This window comes from Mobula hypostoma, chromosome 3, assembly GCF_963921235.1.
Source record: "Mobula hypostoma chromosome 3, sMobHyp1.1, whole genome shotgun sequence".
Classification (NCBI taxonomy): Eukaryota; Metazoa; Chordata; class Chondrichthyes; order Myliobatiformes; family Myliobatidae; genus Mobula; species Mobula hypostoma.
In genome coordinates, this window is record NC_086099.1 from 6,135,028 (window position 1) to 6,157,894 (window position 22,867).

The following is a 22,867-nucleotide window of genomic DNA, read 5'->3' on the forward strand; positions in this document are numbered from 1 at the left end:
ATTAACACCGTGGCCCAAGCTGCAGAGACAGCGTCCAGTTGGCTTTGGCTGCGAAGGGACGACAGTAGCTGGGTGTCTGACCGTCGGGGGTAGAAGACTGATCACCCTCTGCTGTCCCACCATCCCGAGGATGTTCCGGGTTAGGGGATGAAACGTCTGAAGCCGGATGGACCCGGCTGATGACTCGACGGTCCAGCAGCAGAAACATCACAGCTGTTTCAGGTAATGCTGCAAAATTCTGCAGAACTACATATACTTCATGCCGTCACTAAGACGTTGCTTTCTTTTGCAATATTGCTTAAAACCAAGAAATGTTATTTTTAGTAGGCTTTTGTGATCTTCCAGGCACAGCAGCAAATAACTCTCTCAACAACAATAAACTTCACTGAAAATAAATTTTCAGCTCTGATAATTTAGTTCAAATTTTCCAGTTAAAAAATTAAGAAAATGAGACACATATGCGATCGGAGCGATAAATGCGAGCTGGGGTGTTTTGGCAACAAATAGCCCTGCGGCCTACATTAGCTAGTGCTATGAATTTTGCTAGAAGGCTGTATTTTCCTTTTCTTCATTAGAAGTCCCTAGGAATTGAAGATGCGTCCACTCTCTGACATGAATTCCATGAATCTTACACTTTAGAACACGTAGGATCACTGACAAACTTCTACAGATGCACAGTGAAGAGTACCCTAACTGGTTACATCACAACCTGGTGAAGAAGAGCAAAGCCCAGGAATGGAAAGGTCTACAGAAAGTGGTGGATACAGGCCAGTCCATTACAGGAAAAGCCCTTCCACCATTGAATCAGAATCAGAATCAGGTTTATTATCAGCGGCAGAGCACTGACAGGAAGTAGCATCCATCATCAAGGACCCCGATCATCCAGACCATACTCTCTTCTTTCTATTTCCTACCATTGGACAAGTGGTACAGAAGTCTTAATTCCCACACCACCAGGTTCAGGAACAGTTATTACCCTACAACAATCAGGCTCCTGAACCAGCATTGTTAACTTCACTCAACTTAACACTGAACTGATTTCCACAACCAATGGACTCACCTTCAAGGATTCTACAACTCATTTTCTCAGTATTATTTATTTATTTGTACAATTGCTTTCTTTTGCATATTGGTTGTTTGTCAGTCTTTAATTATGTATAGTTTTTCATAAGTTCAATTGTATTTCTTTATTTTCCAGTAAATGCCTGCAAGAAAATGAATCTCAAGGTAGTACATGGTGACAGTCTTCATGGGAATTCCCTCCTTAACAGCACTCTAGGTGTACCTACACCTCAGGGACTGCAGCCGTTCAAGAAGGCAGCTCATCATCACCTTCTCAAGGACAACTAGGGATGGGCCGGCTGGTGCGCAATGACATCGGTGCCGGAGCCGGGAGTGGAGGTTCCCGAGTTTGAAACTAGTCGGGTCCGCCCCCGAGCACGCTTTCCATCCGTGCCGGGTTGAGTGTCAGGATCACAACTTGACCTCGTAAAACAAAGGGAAAATACTGCGAAAATGTCTGTGTGAGGAGTGGAGTGCCTCACAGTCTCTCTCTCTCGCTCCGTGCTTTGTAAAAAAAAGCCATGAAAAATCCATCATCAGGGACGCACGCAAGTACACACAGACGCACGCACGTACACACAGACGCACACTCACGCACACACAGACGCATAGACTTGCACGCACGCAGGCACACGCCAAAAAAAAAGGACACCTAGGGATGGGCAATAAATGCTGGCTTAGCTGGCAATGCCCATTTCCTGTAAATGAATAAAAAAAACACAAACAAGAGAAAATCTGCAAATGCTGGAAATCTGAGCAACACACACAAGATGCTAGAGGAACTCAGCAGGCCAGGCAGCATCTATGGAAAAAAGTACATTCAACATTTTGGGCTGAAACATCGATTGCAAATTTTAAAAAAACTTTGATCTTGACTCTTTTGATTGACATCAAGCAAGGGGATAGTGTAACCTGACTCTGGAGGTGAGTGACCAGGAATACAGACTCAGAATCAAGTTCTGCAGCAGCAGTACAATGAAAGACATAATAAAAATAAACTACAAATTACAACTATATATCTAAAATAAATAATGGCAAAAGAGAGCAAAAATATATATAGTGAGGCAGTTTCCACGGTTCAATGACCATTCAGAAATCTGATGGTGGAGGGGAAGAAGCTGTTCCTGAAACATTGAGCGTGTAGTTTCCTGCAATTCCTCCTTGAAGATAGCAATGAGAAGACTGCAGGTCCTGGGTGATGGAAGTTCTTTATGCCGAATGCTGCTTTTTTGAGGCATTACCTTTCGAAGATGTTTTCGATGCTAGGGAGACCAGTGCCCATGACAGAGCTGGCTGAGTTTACAACTTTCTGCAGCCTTTTCCGATTCTGTGCCGTGGCCCCTCCGTACCAGACGGCGATGCAACCAGTTAGAATGCTCTCCACGTACGTCTGTAGAAATTTGTGAGAGTCTCTATATGCTGGTGATGCTGACCTGGGGGAGTCTAGTGATACTGGTTTGCCTCTCCTGCCAGTTGTAAAGATACAGATTTTGCCAGCAGTACTTCTCTCGTGCTTTGTACCAACTACAGGCTATCCAGGAATTCAAAGCACACAGGAGAGAGGCAATTATTGCTGTTCGGTCAACCATGAGCTTGGTGCCAGATTTGAGATCTTTGACTTCAGACACCACTTTCTCAATCACAAGGGCATATTGGAGGCAAGGAATTTCATCACTGACATCTACCTTTGCTGAAACTGGCTCATGAAGTACTCTGCTCATGGTCTTCCATTTCAATTGAGTATCTGTGGCTGTTGCATGATTGTTCAGGGGCCAGGGGCCAGGTTCATCAGACCTGCTTAGGTAACAGTCATTGAAGCAGCTCCCAACACACATCACTGGGCGGGTGATGCAGAAATTGCAATGTCCCTCCCTTAAATGAGGACGGTTTTATGGAATGATAGGGCAAAGGTCTCAGTCCAATGACAAGCAGAGTCAAGATGACTGGAGATCTGGTTCTGCTTCACAAACTTTCAGAACTCAGATTCAGATTTATTTATCACACCTACATCAAAATGTACAATGAAATGTGTTGTTTATGTTAACAGTCAACATAGCCTAAGGACGCACTGCGGACAACCCACGAGTGTCACCACACATTGCAGTGCCAGCGTAGCATATTCACCATGCTCAGCAGCACAACGCAGAGCACAACGGGAAGCAAAGTAACAACAGCAAAACCAGCCACTGACCTCTGACACTAAACCATCACCACCAACTTAAAAAAACTAAGCCTGAACCATGATCTCAACAGAGACCGCAGCTTGGTACCATCTTTAAAAGTTAACATACCTACAATGATCAGGCAGTAGCATTGCACCCAGTTTTGATGAAATACATAGACCATAAGATGTAGGAGCACAATTAGACCATTCAGCCCATGAAGTTTGCTCCGCCATTCCATCACTGCCGATTTATTATCCTTCTCAGCCCCATTCTCCTGCCTTCTCCCCGTAACCGATACCCTGACTAAACAAAAACCTATCAACCCCTGCTTTAAATGTACTCAGTGATCTGGCCATACAGCCATCTGTTGCAATGAATTCCATAGATTCACCACCCTCTGGCTAAAGAAATCCCTCCTGATCTCTGTTCTAAGTGGATGTCCCTCTACTCTAAGGCTATGCCCTGTGCTGCTAGCCTTCCCCCACTACTGGAAACATCCACTCCACATCCACTTTATCTAGGCCTTTCAATATTTGATAAATTTCAATGAGATTCCTTCCCCCCATCCCATCAATTCTTCTAAATTCCAGTGAGTACAAGCCCAGAGCCGTCAAATGCTTTGCATAAGTTAACCCTTTCATACCTGGAATAATTTCCGTGAACCTCCTTTGAATGTTCTCCAATGCCAGCATACCCTTTCTTAGATAAGGCACCCAAAACAGCTCACAATACTCCATGTGCGGTCTGACCAATGCCTTATAAAGAATCAGCATTACATCCTTGCTCTTTTATTCTAGTCCTCTCAGAATGAATGAATTTGCAATATATTTCAGAAAAGGTAGGTAAATGGATAAACAATCTCCAACATTCATTTCAACCAAGTATGAATTGAAGCCTTCCTTGGGGGGTGGGGGTGCAGGAGGGATAGGGAAATTCAGAAAATGAACCCAGTTTAGAATAAAGTCTGAAGGTGACCTCGTTGCTTCCAGTGTCATCCATTGTCAGTGGATGTCCTTTAGAACATGCATTCTCTTCCTTTGTTTCTGCAACCTCTGTTCTTGCTTCTCATTCTCCACCTCCATTCTCCATTTGTCTTTCACCACTCATTCAGAATAGTAACATCCTTTGCTTACAAAATAGCAATGCATAATCAGTTTCTGAAAGTAGCAAATAACACCTGTATAATCACAAAGAAAACTCTGCTATGGACAGTCCCAAGTCCAGCTGCAAAAGGAAGAGGGTTGGGTATCTCATAAAAACCCAGCACTTATAGAAATGCCAACAGGAGATCCACAGACCTCATTGCTGGGAGAAGAAGCATCCTCAAAGATGGGCTACACCTGAGGACAACCTGAAAGATTGGCTAGGACAGAAGACGCTGGTGAAGTACTGTCGGCGGCCTGTGTCCCAGTAGGGGTGATAGGCTTAAGTAAGGAGTAATCAATAAGGAAGTCACTATTATTTGGCTTGTCAACTGCAAGAACACAAGTGCCCTCTTCTGGTTATTACACTGTAATTCAAGAGCAGAACCAGACTCGATCAGAGTTGCAAGTGAAGAAAATCCTGGTGAGATTGTTCCCTGTGACAAACATCAAGAAAATCCTTTGTGGTTACCATAATCAGATACATCTTGTCTCTGGAAGATGGTCACAATCTCTGCACGTCCATAATCAGAACAGATATGAAACCTCAACACAAGAGAATCTGCAGATACAAGAAATTTTAAGCAACACACAAAGTGCTGGAGGAACTCAGCAGGTCAGGCAATATCTATGAAGAGAAATAAACAACCCTTCAGGGCACAGAAGCCAGAATAGGAAGATGGGGGAATGTATTCGGTTTTCATCTTTCTGGTGGAAAGTTCAGTGTTGGTGGTGAGTGGAGTAAGGTTACCCTCTTTGGATCAGGAGCCTGATGGTTGAGGGGTAATAAATGTTCTTGAACCTGGTGATGCGGGACCTTAGGCTCCTGTCTCTCCCTCCTGATGGCAGCTGCGAGAAAAGAATATGGCCTGGATGGCGGGTGTCCCTGATGATGGATGCTGCTTTCCTACAAGAGTGCTCCATGTAGATATGCTCAACGATGGAGAGGGCTTTACCTGTGATAGACTGGACCATATCCTCTACTTTTTGTAGGCTTCTGGAAGTCAATAAATACATTGATGGTGACATAGTAGCATAACACTTTACAGCGCAAGTGATCAGAGTTCAATTCCCACCGCTGTCTGTAAGGAGCTTGTACATTCACCCAGTGTCTGCATGGGTTTCCTCTGGGTGGTCTGGTTTTCTCCCATAATCCAAAGATGTACAGGGTAAGGTTAGTAAGTTGTGGCCATGATATGTTGCCGCCAGAAGTATGGAGAGAATTTTTCCAGCTGCACTCAGCATATCCTCAGACTGTGTTGGTCATTGACGCACATGTCACATTTCACTGTATGTTTTGATATACTTATTACATATAAAGTTAATCTTTAAATACATTTAAAGAGGATACTGCCTGAAATTTAAAATGCTGAAGTGTTGTCTGTACAAAGAGAGAGTGGGAAAGATGTGCTGAGGTAAAGATTGGACCTGCCATATTCTTCCTCTATAGTAGAGCAGGTTGAGGGGCCAATTAGCCTATTCCTTCAATTCTCTACTCTAGCCTCTTACATCTTCTCCTAACCTGCCTATCATCTCCCACCGTGCGCCTTCTCCTTCCCTTTCCCCCATGGTCCACTCTCCTTTCCTATCAGATTCCTTTTTCTCTAACCCTTTACCTTTTCCACCTATCACCTCCCAGCTTCTTATTTCATCTCCTCTCCGGCCCACCAGGCTTCACCCATCACCTTCTAGCTTGTCCTCCTTCCCCTCTCCCCACCGTACTTTGGCACTTCCCCCTTCCTTGCAAGTCCCAATGGAGGGTCACGGCCCGAAACACTGACTGCTTTATTTATATCCACACATTTCCTGACCTGCAGAATGGCATAAGACCATAAGATATAGGAGCAGAAGTAGGCCATTTGGTCCATTAAGTCTGCTTCATCATTCAATCACAAGCTGATCCAATTCTTCCAGTCATCCCCACTCTCCTGCCTTCTCCCCATACCCTTTGATGCCTTGCCTAATCAAGAATCTATCTATCTCTGCCTTAAATGTACCCAATGACTTGGCATCCATAGCCGCTCGTGGCAACAAATTCCACAGATGTACCACTCTCTGACTAAAGTAATTTCTTTGCATCTCTGTTCTAAATGGACATCCTTCAATCCTGAAGTCGTGCCTGGACTCCCCTACCATGGGAAATAACTTTGCCATATCTAATCTGTTCAGACCGTTTAACATTCGGAATGTTTCTATGGGATCCCCCCGCATTCTCCTGAGCTCCAAGGAATACTGCCCAAGAGCTGCCAGATGTTCTTCACACAGTAACCTTTCATTCCTGGAATCATTCTTGTGAATCTTCTCTGAACCCTCTCCAATGTCAGTATATCCTTTCTAAAGTAAGGAGCCCAAAACTGCACACAATACTCCAAGTGTGGTCTCACGAGTGCCTTATAGAGCCTCAACATCACATCCCTGCTCTTATATTCTACACCTCTAGAAATGAATGTCAGCATTGCATTCGCCTTCTTCACCACCAACTCAACCTGGAGGTTAACCTTTAGGGTATGCTGCACAAGGACTCCCAAGTCCCTTTGTATCTCTGCATTTTGAATTCTTTCCCTATCTAAATAATAGTCTTCCACCAAAGTGCATGACCATACACTTCCCAACATTATATTTCATTTGCCATTTCTTTGCCCACTCCCATAAACTATCTAAGTCTCTCCGCAGGCTCTCTATTTCCTGAACACTATCCACTCCTCCATTCATCTTTATATCATCAGCAAATTTAGCCATAAATCCATTAATCCCTGCTCCCACCAGATTTACCAGAATTCCTCCCCAGCCTGCTGTGCCTGTGCCTGTTTCGTATGTTCTCTATGCACGAAACATGCATTTCTGAAAGGCAGTCAGCAGTAAAGAGATCTAAGGGTAAGTGAGACTTTCATTGGTAATGCAGAGCTTGCTCAAATTAAGATAAATGGGGACCTCCCTGACTCTTTTATTTTAGAGAGAGAAACTAGACAGGGATGCTCAATTTCCCCTCTCCTTTTTCGACTACATTGAACCTCTTGCCCAACTAATAAGACACAGCAAAATTGTAAAAGGTATCAAGGTGGCAGGGATTGAACAGAAGGTGGCGTTATTTGCAGATGATGTCTTAGTTTATTTGAGTGAACCAGAAAAATCATTCATCGGATTGTTTACATTGTTGGATGAGTTCGGGAAAATATTGGGTTATAAAATTAATGTAAAGAAAATGCAGGTATGTCCCTAAATTATACAGCATCCAAAAAAACTGCAGGATACATATGATCTTAAGTGGGAAGCTAAATCATTAAAATACTTAGGAATAACCCTGCCAAAAGATCTTCCAACGTTGTCACAGGTAAATTGTGGGCTATTAATTTCAGAGATAAAAGCAGATATACATAGATGGAATCTTATCCCCTTTTTAAGTCTAAATTCAAGGATAAATACCATAAAAATGAATATTCTCCCTTAGTTACTTTACTTTTTCCGGACTTCACCTGTGGAGGTAGACGATAATCAATTCAGGGAATGGGACAAATGGATTTCCCGCTTTATCTGGCAAGGAAACAAACCTAGAATCTGATTTTACACCTTACAGTTAGGGAAGGAAGGAGGAGGTATGGAACTTCCTTGCTTGAGAAACTATTTTTATGCTTCACAGATAACCCCTCTGTTATATTGGTGTAATGGGGAATACAAGGCTAGGTGGAAGGAAATAGAATTTGGATTGATTGACAGTTTTCCTCCACAGGCCTCAATTGTGGACAAAGGATTGATGGCCCAATTGGAAAAGATTAAAAACAGCTGGATAAATCTCACACTAAAAGTATGGCAGAAGGTGGCTAATTCATGTAGTGTGGCAGAAGGTGGCTAATTCATGTGGAATCTACAACATGTTAAAACTTTTCAGATAGTGTGCTTATGATACCAAATATCTTCCTAGCAGAGGAGATAAAAGATTTCAACTATAGATAAAGAAAGGTCTTACAACCTACCTCTCATTCACACATAAAAGTGCATTACAAAGTTTTCAATCTCTGCAGGACCAACATGACCTAGAACATGATGACTTTTTTAGGTATCTTCAAGTACAACACTACTTTAACCAGAATTCTAGACATACAGACTTATCAACAGCAGAATTCGAATTTTTCAAGATTCTGAAATCGGCTTACAACTCAATACCAAGTAAGTCTATTTCTCAATTATATAATGCCCTCTCTCAAAAATGAAGACACGTTGTATAATAAAGGGAAGTGGGAGAAAGAAGCAGGGTTGGTACTTTCAGAGGAGGCTTGGGGGAAAATATGCAGCTTTCAGTGGTCTTCAACTAACTCTTTGGTTTGGAGAGAACATTGCTGGAAAAACATTACAAGATACTTCAAGACCCCATACCAGGAAAAATATAAAAACACAAACATGGCGTGTTGGAGAAGGTGTGGCTCCAAGGAGACAAATCATTTCCATATTTTTTGGGATTGCCCTAAATTAAGTTTATATTGGAAAGGTATTACATTAGATTCAACTTTATTGTCATTGTGCCAAGTACAGATACAAAGCCAATGAAATGCAGTTAGCATCTAACCAGAAATGCAAAGAATAGTGTTATTTACAAAATAACTGCAAATAAAAAGTAAGTGCTACAGCACACAAATATAAAAGTACTGAGACAGTACAATATGGGCACAATACTGCTTAGCGCTGTGATGTGAGGTTCAGCAGGGTCACATCCTCAGGGAAGAAGCTCTTCCTGTGCCTGCTGGTGCGGGAGCGGAGGCTCCTGTAGCACCTACCGGATGGGAGGAGAGTAAAAAGTCCATGGTTAGGGTGAGATGCGTCCTTGATAATGCTTTTCGCCCTGCCCAGGCAGCGTTTATGGTAGATGTTCTCAATGGTGGGCAATTGGGTGCCGATAATCCGCTGGGCAGTTTTCACCACACGCTGGAGTGCTTTGCGGTCCGATACGGGACAATTGCCATACCACACTGAGATGCAGTTGGTGAGTATGCTCTCAATGGTACAGCAGTAAAAGTCCGTCAGGTCCTGGAGATTTATCCACTTTAATTTGCCTCAAGATAGCAATCTTTTCAATCTGGACAGTTTCCATGATCTCACTACTTGTTTCCCTTAATTCCATAGACTTCATGCCAGTTTCCTTAGTAAATACAAACGCAAGAAACCCATTTAAGATCTCCCCCATTTCTTTTGGTTCCACACATGGCCGACCACTCTGATCTTCAAGAGGACCAATTTTATCCTTTACAATCCTTTCACTCTTGACTTGACTTGACTTGTCTTGATCCGTATCTTTTTACCCTTGCAGTTCCTTAGCTCTACCCACAATGATTCAACACCTTCCAACCCTGTGTCACCTCTTTCTAACGATACGATTTCAATTTTTTCCAAAAGAGCAACACCACCCCTTCTACCACCCTGCCTATCCTTTCGGTACTTTGTGTATCCTTGGACATTAAGCTCCCAGCTGTAATCTTTCAGCCAAGATTCCATGATGCCTACGACATCATGGCTGCCAGTCTGCAATTGTGCTGCAAATTCACCTACCTTATTCCGTATACTGTGCGCATTCAGATACATCACCTTCAGTCCTGTATTCATTTTTTTTTATTTTGATTCCTAACTTTGTCTGAAATCTTACCAACATCTGCGTCCACAACCTCTCCACTAATTGTTCTGGTACTCTGGTTCCCATCCCCTGCAACTCTAGTTTAAATCCCACCACGCAGCATTAACAAACCCTCCCACTAGGATATTAGTCCCCCTCCAGTTCAGGTGCAAACCATCCCTTCTGTATATGTCTCACCTTCCCTGGAAGGGAGACCAATGTTCCAAAAATCTTATGCTCTCCCTCTTACATCAACTTCTTAGCCACATATTAAACTGTGGCATGGTTAGCAATCCTGAGATCACAATATTGGAGGTCCTGCTCTTTAACTTAGCACCTAACTCCCTGAACTCCCTATGCAGAACCTTGCCACTTGTCTAACCCATGTCATTGTTACCTACATGGATTACAACTTCTGGCTGTTCACCATCCCACTGAATAATGCTGAGGACTCAATCTGAGATATCCCGGTCCCTGGCACCCAGGAGACAACATACCATCCAGTAATCTTGTTCTCACCTACAGAACCTCCCATCTGTTTCCTTAACTAATGAATCTCCTGTCACCACAATGTGCCTCTTCTTCCCCCTTCCCTTCTGAATCATAGAAATAGACTCAGTGCCATATACCCAACCACTGTGACTTTCCTCTGTTAGGTCATTTTCCCCCTCCAACGGCATTCAAAGTGATATACCTGATGTTGAGGGGGATGGCCTCAGGGGTACTCTGCACTGGCTCCTTGTCCGCTTTTCCCTTCCTGACTGTCACCCAGTTTCCTGTGTCCTGCACCTTGGGTGTAACTACCGCTCTATACGTCCTACCTATCACCCCTTCAGCTTCCTGAATGATCTGGAGTTCATCCAGTTTCAGCTTCAACTCCTTAACATGGTGTGTTAGAAGCTGCAGTAGGATGCACTTCTCACAACTGTCATGGTTAGGGATACTGAAGGTCTCCCTGCCTTCCCACATCTCGCAAGAGGAGCATTGCACTATCCTGCCTGTCATCTCTGCTGTCCTAGCTGAGCAGACAGAAAGAGAAGGGGAAAAAAATTGATCTTTGCTTTCTCTGAGTGAAGCCTCGAAGAGTTAAAGCCTTAAGATCATCACTCAGACTATGTCCACTCAGACAATGCGCTTGCCCCTACCTTCCTTTAATTTGCCCCACTAAATAATCTCATGAAGGGTCTCGGCCCAAAACGTCGATGGTATTCTTTTTCCATAGATGTTCCCTGGCCTTCTGTGTTCTGCCAACATGTTGTGTGTGTAGTTTGGATTTCCTCTTGTTTGTGATTGGCCATCTAGAGACAGCAGGGAATGGGAACAGCTTGTAATTACTGCCAGTGTGGATGTGGATGTAATGGCCCCATTCCATCTGTAATCATACTGGATCTCTGTATTTTTCTGTAATTATTTTTTTCATGCAAACCAGTGCCGGTGCTGCTTCTGAACTAGAATAAAGTAAGCACAAAGTCTCCAACTACATCCATGATCAAAAAACAGCTTAACAAAAAGCAACAAGCATTCTTATTACAGATAAGTCACATTACTGCAGAATTACTAGAGTTGTAGATACAGCAACATTGAAGAATGTGAAAGCATCATGAGCGTGAATTTTTAACTTAATCACAACATCCCTTCCAGTTAATGTATAATAGAATCATAAAGTACAGAAACAGGCCCTTTGGTCCATCTAGTCCATGCCAAAAGGTTATTCTGCCTATTCTCATTGACTCACACCTGGATAATAGTCCTCCATATCCCTTCCCTCCATATACCTACCCAAATTTCTCTTAAATGTTGCAATTGAACCCACATCCACCACCTCTGCTAGCAGCTTGTCCACCGTCTCATCACCCTCTGAGTGAAGAAGTTCCCCCTCAGGTTCCCCTTAAGCATTTCACCTTTCATCCTTAATCCTGTCTAGTTCCAGTCTCATCCAACCTCATAAGAAAAAGCTTGCATGCATTTACCCCTCTGAATTTTATATACCTCTGTAAAATCTCCCCTTATTCTCCTATGCCCCAGGGAATAAAGTCAACCTATTCGACCTTTCTCTTTAACTCAGGTCCTCAAGTCCCAGCAAGATCCTTTTAAATTTTCTCTGTATTGAATAATGTCCATGTATTAATCTAATTTTCTTACCCATTAGTTGGTGTAGTGAAGGAAAACGATAGAAGTTGATTCCAGAATGGATCATTCTCAGAGATGGATTCCGTACCAGCAAGACGCTTGAGGTAATCATTACTTGCAAGCTCGGCGATATTGCTGCTGTTCGCACCCATCTCCAGTTGTACACGATGCCCAGATTATTCAGACATAGTTTTAATCACAACCTAAATGCAAAAACATCATCGATTGGTTACAATGATAATCCATTTGCTTCCTTTATCCTCATAAGCCTTAAAAAAGCCCTAAGGTAATTTGAAACACCACAGTGGTGTAGCAGTTAGCGCAACACCATTGCAGCTCAGGCGCTGGAGTTCAGAGTTCAATTCCAATGTCCTCAGTAAAGATTTTGCATGCTCCTCCCCATGACCCTGTGGATTTCCTCCAGGTGCTCCGGTTTCCTTCACATTCAAAAGACATACTGGTTAGGAGGATTAATTGGTCATTGCAAATTATCATGTGATTAGACTAGGGTTAAATCAGTGGGTTGCAGGGCAGCATGGCTCAAAGGGCTAAAAGGGCCTATTCCGCGATGTATCTCTAAATAAAAATACCATTTCTTTTTTGCTACATTTCATAAATGTATGTTCTCTGGTTAATACTCGAAGTGCCAGTGGAAATAATTTCTCTTGATTAATCATAAGTAGACAATGGATGCGCCCCTCGGGGCGCAGACCTGCGCGATGAATATGGAGATCCTGGGCTGCCCAGACATAAAGATCCCCCCTCGGCCTCACGAATGCAAAGCAGGACATTTGGCATCCGCTTGGCTGCAGGAGCTGCGGGGAGGTGACGTGATACGTCATCCAACCGCCTTAGGGGCTCCACTCCGGATTTGTGTAGGGTTTACTCCTTAGCCTTCTCTTCTCCCGAAGATACCCACAAGGCAGTGGGATCCGCAACCCTGGATAGGGGCCCATACCGGGTACTGTCAGCCGGATCCAGCTGAGCCCGGGACTCGTGTAAGGCAGGGTCGTCACGCCCTGTAGTAGTAACATATGGAGCCACTACCCACTACCTTTAGATTTCAATTTCTCTTGAATACCTATACTAAATTTCCCCTTAACCTTTCCCCTTAATATTTGAAAGACAGCATTCTCAGCATTCCTACATAAATAAAAACATTTTTTCATTGGTGCAACATACACATATTGCTGGAAGAACTCAGCAGGGCAGGCAGGATCTACGTAAGAAAATAAATAGTCGACGTTTTGTGCCAAAACCCTTCATGAAGACAGGAAAACAGGAACAAGCTAGGATAAGAAGGTGGGAGGAGAGGAAGGAGGCCAAGCTGACAGGTGATAGGTGAGACCATTTGAGGGAAAGGTGGATGAAATCAGAATTCATCCATCAAGTTAAGGGAGAGGTGATTAATGGAAGAGGTAAAGGACTGGAGAGGAAGGAATCTAACATGAGAAGAGAGCGGACCATGGGAGAAAGGGAAGGAAGAGGGGCACCAGGGGAAGGTCCTGGGCAGGTGAGGAGAAGAAGAGGAGTAAGAGGGGAGCCAGAATAAGGAAAGGAAAAAGATAAAAGGAGGAGCTGGGTGAAATTACTAAAAGATAATCAATGTTCATGTTGTACATTCATGCTATTCTAGTACCTCTCATCTGTACTCTCTCCAGTGTCTTGGCATCCTTGCTAACGTGCTATGAACGGCTGGTCAAAATACTATACCAAACACCTAACCATTTATCTTGACATCAGTTGTGAGCTATTTTGAAAAATACCATTTAGAATACTTTGTGTGAAAAGAGGACAAGATGTGATGTAAATTCATTTTGAAAGCAAATGACCTACATTTTCCATTATGATATCAAACTGAGTTTACAACAGAATGACAGCCTGAAATAATCAAGCAGAAACATAAATGTATCATCAACTATGTGTAATTAATTTTAAAATACCCAATTTATTCAATATATATGATCAAGTCCAGTCATGAGGAAGATTGGGTCTGAAGTGTACAAGTCACAGGTTGCCCCTAACATCTTCAAAGCAAAAGAGTGATGTTGAGAATAATGTACAAGGACAGATATTATATGAATGTAAGGCTCTGTAATGGCTTCTCTGTAATGTTTCACTGCTAAGGCTAATGAAACGGCTTCTCTGTAATGTTCACTGCTGAAGTAATGGTTTCTCTGTAGCAGCAATGTTTGGGTTATGGCTGGAGATAACAGGACTATGGATGCATGTTAGTCAATCAGGGTTTTTTTGCCCTGTCTTGTGAACCTGGAAGCAGTTGGTTTCACAGGCTTTTGTGAGAGTGAGAGAGAGAGATGAAGAGAGAAGACGCGAATGGAGCGATTTGGTACACCGCCAGACGGGGTGGACTCGAAGCGAGGGTCCGAAGAGCAGCGACAGTCGGAGGAGGTCAACGGTGAAAGATCGGCCTATGAGTGAGCCCCAACTTTGCGCACAGACTGTTTAATAAGATTGGGCCCTTTTTGTTTCTTTTATTTCGTTTCCCTACTAACCATACAGTCAAAGTAAGAGTTATAAAGCTTAATCGTTTAATCACACATTGTGTACTGTTTGTTATTTCAGGGTACTGATTTGTAACAGGGGACACATCGCGCAGCATCCAGCCAAAGGAGATTTCTTAAGTTTGGCCAGAACGGGGTTTATCATCCCCTATATTAAGCCGCTAGGTGAAGTGAGAGTTACATGAAAATCTCCATTTCTGCTGTGAGAGTTACAGTTGCAATGGGGATGGGGTAAGGGAGGGGTTGCTTATCAATGGGCATAACAGGACGTTCATAAGAAAAGGCAGATGATTGGCAAATTGGCAAGCAAAGTTTAACACAGCTCAATGCAAGATTGTACACTTTAAAGGAAGGGATGCAGAGCTCAAAGATGGGAGTTGATGCATATCTGGATGATACACTGAACTCCAAACAGAGACAGGTACACAAAGCTCTCTGGCTGATATAGATGCTGCAGTTACCTTTTTAAAATTCTTAGGAATGGAAGCTCAACTTTGATTTTTTCATGTCAATTGATAGAAAAAATTTAGCCAAGCCAGAGTTACAACGTGACGGGAAACACCTTTAACTGAAACAAGCCAATGTTTAGCCGATTTAAATGCCCGGCCAGAGTGAAAAGGTCAAGATGTCAAGGCTAGAGGTGAGAGACCGGTGTTCAGCTCACTGCTCTGCGAGATTTACTCATGTCTGCGCTGAACTGAAGCGGTGGCCTACAACTAACAGCCTCATGCATCGGCTGCAGTGATGAACCAGTTTCAAGGCTGTGAACTAACGATCACGAACTTTAGTTCTGAGTGTTATTGTTTACTTTTTAACTGTTCGCACAATTTGCTCATTTTTGCACATTGGGTATCTTTATTGTTAATGGGTTCTATGGTTTTTATTTTGATTTGCGGCTGTCCGTGAGAAGACGATTCTCATGGTTCTATATAGTATAAATACTTTCATAATAAATGTACTTTGAACTTTGCACTTTTGAACTTTAATTGGTTGTTATTGAGAACACAGAGGTCTATCAGAACAAAAAATTTGGAACAGTACAGCACAGTGCAGGCCTTTGGGAACCACAATGTTGTGCCAATCTTTTAACCTACTCAAAGATCAATCTAACCCTTCTCTCCTACATAGTCCTCCATTTTTCTATCATCCTTGTGCCTATCTAAGAGTCCTTAATGTATCTGTCTCTACCACTGCCAACAGCAACGCACTCCACGCACCCACTACTCTCTGTGTAAAAAGAAAACTTACCTCTAACATCTATCCATACTTTCCTCCAATCACCTTAAAATTATGCCCCTCATATCAGTGATTTTTGCCCTGAGGATGTGTTTGGCTGTCCACTCAATCTATGCCTCTTCTCATCTTGTACACCTCTATCAAGTCACATCTCATCCTTTCGCTCTAAAGAGAAGAGCGCTAGCTTGGCCAGCCTTTCCTCACAAGATATACTCTCTAATCCAGGGGAACATCCTGATAAATCTTCCCCACACCCTCTCTAAAGCTTCTACATCCTAAATTATTTGAATGTTATTCCAAGCAGCTGTTTAACACAGGACATTCATGTTGAATGTTTGTTTCTCCAATTCTTAAAAACCCTATTCAACTCTAATGCTTTATTTTTGCCAGCCAAGTTCTTTAAACTCTCTGCAATTTCTAGCACCTTTGATGGGAAGGCACTTCCAAATACATCTCAACTCTATTCTCCTTTTAGCACTCGGAGGACCTAACCTGGACCCAACAAATCGATGTAGCTACAAGGAAGGCAAAATGATGCCTATATTTCATAAGGAGTTTGAGGAGATGCAGGGATGTGTACTTAGCCCCCTGCTCTACTCGCTTTACACCTATGATTGTGCTGCTAAGTACATGTTTGCCGATGACACTGCTGTTGTGGACTGTATCAATCAGCATACTGGAGGGAGACTGAAAATCTGGCTGAGTGGTGTAAAAACAGCAACCTCTCACTCAATATCAATAAGACCAAGGAACTGATAATAGACCAGGAGAGGGAAACCAGAGGTCTATGAGCCAGTAATCATTGGAAGATCAGAGGTGGAGAGGGTCAGTTTAAATTCCTGGGTGTCACTATCTCAGAGGACCTGTCCTGGACCCATCATATAAATATAATTGTGAAGAAAGCACGACAGCACCTCTACTTCCTCAGGAGTCTGCAAAGATTTGGCAAGTCATCAAAAACTTTAGCAAACCTCTATAGATGTGTGGTGGAAAGTGTGCAGACTGGCTGCATAATGGCCTGGTATGGGAACACCAATGCCTTTGAGTGAAAAATCCTACTGAAAGGTAGTGGATTCAGCCCAGTACATCACGGCAAAACCCTCCCAACCATTGAGCACATCTACATGAAATGCTGCCATAGAAAAGCAGCATCAACCATCAAAGATCCTCACAACCTAGTCCATGCTCTTTTCTCACTGCTGCCATCAGGTAGAAGGTACAAGAGCCTCAGGACTCGCACCACCAGGTTCAAGAACAGTTACCACCCCTCAACCATCAAGCTCTTGAACAAAAGGAGATAACTGCATTCATTTAAAGACTCTTTAATCTTATTTCATGCTCGTTATTTATTGCTATTTATATATTATCTGCATTTGCACAGTTTGTTTACAGTTTACAGTATACAATTCCTGATCTTTACAGTTACTACAGTTCTATAGATTTGCTAAGTGTGCCTGCAGGAAAAGAATCTCAGAGTTGTATGTGATGACATATGTACTCTGATAATAAATTTACTTTGAACTTTTTTAGATTTGGTATGTCACCAAAAACACTCACAAATTTCTACAGATGTACCATGGCCAGCATTCTAGCTGACTGCATCACCTTCTGGAATGGAATGGGGCGGGGTGGGGGGCAGTGGTACTGCACAGGACCAAAGCAAGCTGCAGAGAATTGTAAAATTAGTCAGCTCCATAGTATCCAGACTATCTTCAAGGAGCAGTGCCATAAAAAGGTGGCGTCCATCATTAAGGATCCCCATCAGCCAGGACGTGCCCTTTTCTCACTGCTACCATCAGGAAGAAGCCTGAAGGCACACACTCATGTGATTCAGGAACAGCTTCTTCTCCTCTGCCTTCAGATTTTTGAATGGATATTGAACCAATGAACACTACCTCACTACTTTTTTGCACTATCTATTTAACAATTTAATATATAGATTCGTGTTGTAATTCACAGCTTTTCCTCCATTATTATGTAGGTAGGTAGATAAACATTTTATTGATACCGAAGAAAATTAGTGTCACAGTAGCATTACAAGTGCACAGGTATAAATAATAGAACCACAAACTATCTAACAGTGGGGGGGGTCATCACTTCCCTGGCTATAGGTTAACTCATTGTAGGCCCTAATGGACGAGGGTAAGAATGAACTCATATAGCGTTCTTTGGAGCAGCGCAGTTGCCTTAGTGCAGTGGTCCCCAACCACCGTGCCGCGGACTGGTACTGGGCCACGAGGAAACGCTATGAGTCAAATGCACCTTTCCTCATTCTCTGTCACACCCACTGTTAAACTTGAAAGCACACAAGGTCATTACTCACACGAGGTCATCAGTCGGTCATTAACCTGCAACTACTCGATGAGTAAAAAACAAACGTCGCTTGAGGGTTCCTTTGGAAGAGGTGGTAGGGGACATAAGAGGCCTAACGATGATGATAACGTAGAGACAGCTGAGGCCGAGACTGCAAAAAAAGAAAGCTTCCTTCAACAGAAAATACAACGAGTTGTACATAAAATATGGCTTTATTGCGACTGGTGACTCGCATGCTCCAAGCCCCCTGTGTGTGATATGTGGAGACAAGCTGTCTAGTGAGGCAATGAAGCCCTCAAATCTGCTTCAGCACCTTGAGTCCAAGCACCCTGCAATTAAAGACAAACCCACTGAGTTTTTTGAGCAGAAAAAACGTGAGCAAGTGGAACAGAAGCAAGTGCTGAGAACCACCACATCCTCAAATGCTGCTGCTCTGAGAGCGTCGTACTTAGTGGCTAGCCGTATTGCTAAGGCTAAAAAGCCTTTCACTGTTGGTGAAGAATTGATTCTGCCTGATGCCAAGGACATGTGCCGTGAACTGTTGGGAGAAGCTGCAGCTAACACGATGGCACAGGTTTCTCTTTCAGCTACCACAGTTTCAAGGAGAATCAATGACATAGCAGAGGACATCGAAGCACAGTTGTTGGAATGGCTTAACAACTCTGGTTTCACTACCTGAGTCAAAGAGGTTGCTCCTGAATGCCAGTCACACACAGGGAAATGCTGGCTAGCTGAAAAATGTCACCTGGTCTTAACAGCGTATTGAGTGACGTTGTTGAAGTTATCAATCACAACAAAGCAAAAGCTCTTAACTCACGTCTGTTTGAGCAGCTTTGCGAGGAAATGGATGCAGAGCACAAACGCCTTCTCTTACATACTGAAGGCAGGTAGCTATCAAGGGGGAGAGCCCTGGCCAGGGTTTTTGAGTTAAGAGAGCAGCTACAGAGATTTCTTTCAAGAAAAAAGTCACCACTGGCAGCACACTTCAGTGACGAGGAGTGGATAGCAAAACTCTCTTATCTGTGTGACATCTTCAATCTGCTCAATGAACTCATTTTGTCACTTCAGGGGATAATGACAACTGTCTTCCAGTTGGCAGATCCAAGTTCTAGTCCTGACGAAGGGTCTCGGCCTGAAACGTTGACTGCACCTCTTCCTACAGATGCTGCCTGGCCTGCTGCGTTCACCAGCAACTTTGATGTGTGTTGCTTGAATTTCCAGCATCTGCAGAATTCCTGTTGTTTGGCAGATAAAGTGTCTGTTTTCACAGCCAAACAGGAACTGTGGGGACAGCAAGTGGACAGGGGCATATTTGACATGTTCCCAACATTAGCTGGGAATTTGGAAGAGACTGAGGCTCACAGCTGGTGCGCGAACACCTATCTTTGCTGTCGACAGAATTTGAGCGTTACTTCCCAACTGCAAATGACTCAAGACGTGCAAAGGAATGGGTCCGTGACCCATTTGTGAATATCCCCAGTGAATCATCCATGTCAGCGCGGGAAGAAGATCAACTAACTCCTCAAGCTTGCAAATGACGGTGGGCTGAAAAGTATGTTTGACATAACATCTCTGCCGGCATTCTGGATCAAAGTCAAGGCTAAATATCCTGAGCAACACACATCAAAGTTGCTGGTGAACGCAGCAGGCCAGGCAGCATCTCTAAGAAGAGGTACAGTCCACGTTTCGGGCCGAGACCCTTCGTCAGGACTTCAACTTTTATGTGTGTTGCTAGAAATTCCAGCATCTGCAGATTTCCTCGTGTTTGCTGAATATCCTGAGATAGCCACAAAAGGACTGAAAATATTGCTTCCATTTCCAACATCATATCGCTGCGAAGCGGAGTTCTCTGCAATGAATGCAACGAAAACTAAATTGCGGAACAGACTGGACATAAGGAACCCCCTTATGACTTATAATTGACTTATCACTATATTCATGCGAGGAAAATATGCGCTGTGTGTTTAATATTAAATTTGTTAGATAAACCCTTTTAAAAACGAAATTGAGTGTATTAGCCACTGATAAGTGACTTATAGTTGACTCATCACCTATATTTCAGTTGTGATTAACCCCCACCAACCCCAGTCGACCAGTTCGCAAGAATATTGTCAATATTAAACCGGTCCGCGGTACAAAAATGGTTGGGGACCCCTGCCTTAGTGTATCACTAAAAGTGCTCCTCTGTTCAGTCAAGGTGGCATGCAGAGGGTGAGAAACATTGTCCAGAATTGCCAGGATTTTCCTTGGGGGGGGGGCGGCCTTTGTTATACCACAGCCTCCAGTGTGTCCAGTTTGATTCCTATAACAGAGCCAGCCTTCTAATCAATTTATTGAGCCTGATGGCATCACCCATGTTGATGCCATTGCCCCAGCACACCACTGCATAGAAGATTGTACTCGCAACAAAAGACTGGTAGAACATGTGAAAGAGAAGCCTGAATACTCCAAAGGACCCCAGTCTCCTCAGGAAGTAGAGGCAACTCTGGCCCCTCCTGTACACAGTCTCTGTGTTGGTGCTCCACTCAAGTCTGTCATCCAGGTACATCCCCTGGCACTTGTAGGTCCTCACCACATCCACGTCCTCATCATCAATAGTAACAGGGAGCAATGCAGGCTTAGTCTTCCTAAAGTCCATCACCATCTCCTTTGTCTTACTGATGTTGAGCTACAGATGATTAGCTGGCACCATTTGACAAGGTCCTCCACCAGGGCCCTGTTTTCATCTCTCATCCTCCCTGAATACACCCAACTATTGCTGAGTCTCAGAGAATTTCTGCAGATGACATGACTCAGTGTTGTATCTAAAGCCTGAGGTATACAAGGGAAACAAAGAAGGGAGCCAAAACAGTCCCCTGTGGAGCCCCAGTGCTGCTTATAGCAATGTCTGACACACAGCTCTGAAGCTGCACATACTGTGGTCTGCCAGTCAGGTAGTCCATTATCATGGCTTCAATGGATGGCCAATCTGCATTGAACAGAGCTTTTCCCTCAGTAATGAGGGCCGTAGGGTACTGGCACTTGAGAAATCAAAAAACATGATCAGTGCTGCCCTGCTTATCCAAATGGGCGTAGGCTCTGTTCAGAAGGTAGATGACAGCATCGACGACTCCAATGCGCCCTTGGTAGGCAAACTGCAGGGGATCGAGGGCTGATCTGACCAGGGGTAGGTGGTGAGCCAGGACTAGCCTCTCAAGAGTTTTCATGATGCGTGAGGTCAGGGCTACTGGACAGTAGTTATTCAACACTTTTGGTTGGCCTGGCCCTTCTTGGGTACCAGGACCACACAATGTTTTCCACACAGTCGGGACCCTTTCCAGGCTGAGACTCCGGCTGAAAATGTGCTGGAGAACTCCACACAACTGCTCAACACACTCCTTCAGGACCTTGGTTCCAATGCTTTGCCGTGTCTAAGTTTCCCCTGAGGCCTTCTCACCTGCTCAGTAGTGGGGGATGACTGGGGAATTGCGGGAAAGTGGGGGCTGGGAGAGGTAAAGATCGAGACCTATTGAAGAATTAGTTTATTTCATTAGCCCATTCATGACTGCATTACAAAGCTCTACAGCTAGGCTGATTGAAGCCAGTGATGTTCTTCATGCCTCTACACACCTCCCGTGTGCTACTCTGTCTAAGTACCTAAGCTTGTTCTCTAGTTCTCTCCTGTATTCCTCTTTAGCTACCTTGATCTTCTCCTTTAACTCCCTCTGCAAGTTTCAATTCCTCCCTGTCTCCTGATCTACAGGCTCTCTTTTTGTGGTTGAGAAAAGCCTTCAGATCGCTGGTGACCCATGGTTTGTTTTTAATGAAATAGCAAACAGTCCTTGATGGTATTACAGTGTTCACACAGAAGCTGATGTAGCCAGTGATGCAATCAGTAAGCCCATTAATGTCCTCCCCATATGGTTCACAAAGCACATTCCAGTCAGTAACCTCAAAGCAGCCCCGCAAGACCTCAATGGCCTCTGCAGGCCATTTCTTTACTATCTTGGTGGTAACTAGCTGTTGCTGTACTTTAGGTTTATACAAGGGCATGAGGTGAACCAGGTTGTGATCTGATCTTCCAAGTGCAGCGAGAGCTGTAGAGCTGTATGCATCTTTAATATTTGTATACAAGAGATCCAGTGTTTTATTTTCTCTTGTATGACACTTGACAAACTGATTGAAGGTGGGTGGGGTTGTTGAGAGAAGAACATGGTTGAAGTCTCCAAATACTGCAATAAACGCATTGGGGTGAGGAGTCTGGAGTCTTACGATGGTAGTGTATATAATGTCACACACAGTATCGGGAAGACAGAATGTAGGCAACAAGCAATATGGCATAGCTGAACTCGTGCAGCAGATAAAATGGACGCAAACTCACAGCAAGCAGTTTGATGTCTGCATTGCAAATTCATTCTTTTACAGAAATGTGACCAGGATTACACCATCTGCTATTCACAAGCGCAACAAGCCACCTCCATTCCTCTTAGCGCACTGTATTAAGAGCAAAAGGCTAGTGAGACTTACAGTAGGTGATCAGTAAGGTAATCTATGTGTAGAGCCTTGGAAGATGAGTGTGGTCTCAACTGAATAGAATACAGTATGTAGAACATAGAACAGTACAGTACAGGCCCTTTGGCCCACAATGTTGTGCCGACCATTTAAGCTACAATGAAATCAATCTCTAAATTCATCTACCATACCTACAGTACTCCTTGC

The 22,867-nt window shown here is 43.6% G+C and overlaps 1 protein-coding gene across 5 annotated transcripts in view; it reads right to left on the reverse strand.

Annotated features, from left to right (window-relative positions):
- Positions 1-22,867, reverse strand: part of dym (dymeclin) — a 405,267-nt gene that overhangs the window by 365,825 nt on the left and 16,575 nt on the right. For all 5 annotated transcript variants that reach the window (XM_063042598.1, XM_063042602.1, XM_063042600.1 and 2 more), the window contains one exon: positions 12,111-12,301. In XM_063042598.1, the coding sequence (XP_062898668.1) occupies positions 12,111-12,250 (140 nt within the window). In that variant the 5' untranslated portion in view covers positions 12,251-12,301. The remainder of the gene's footprint in view (positions 1-12,110; positions 12,302-22,867) is intronic.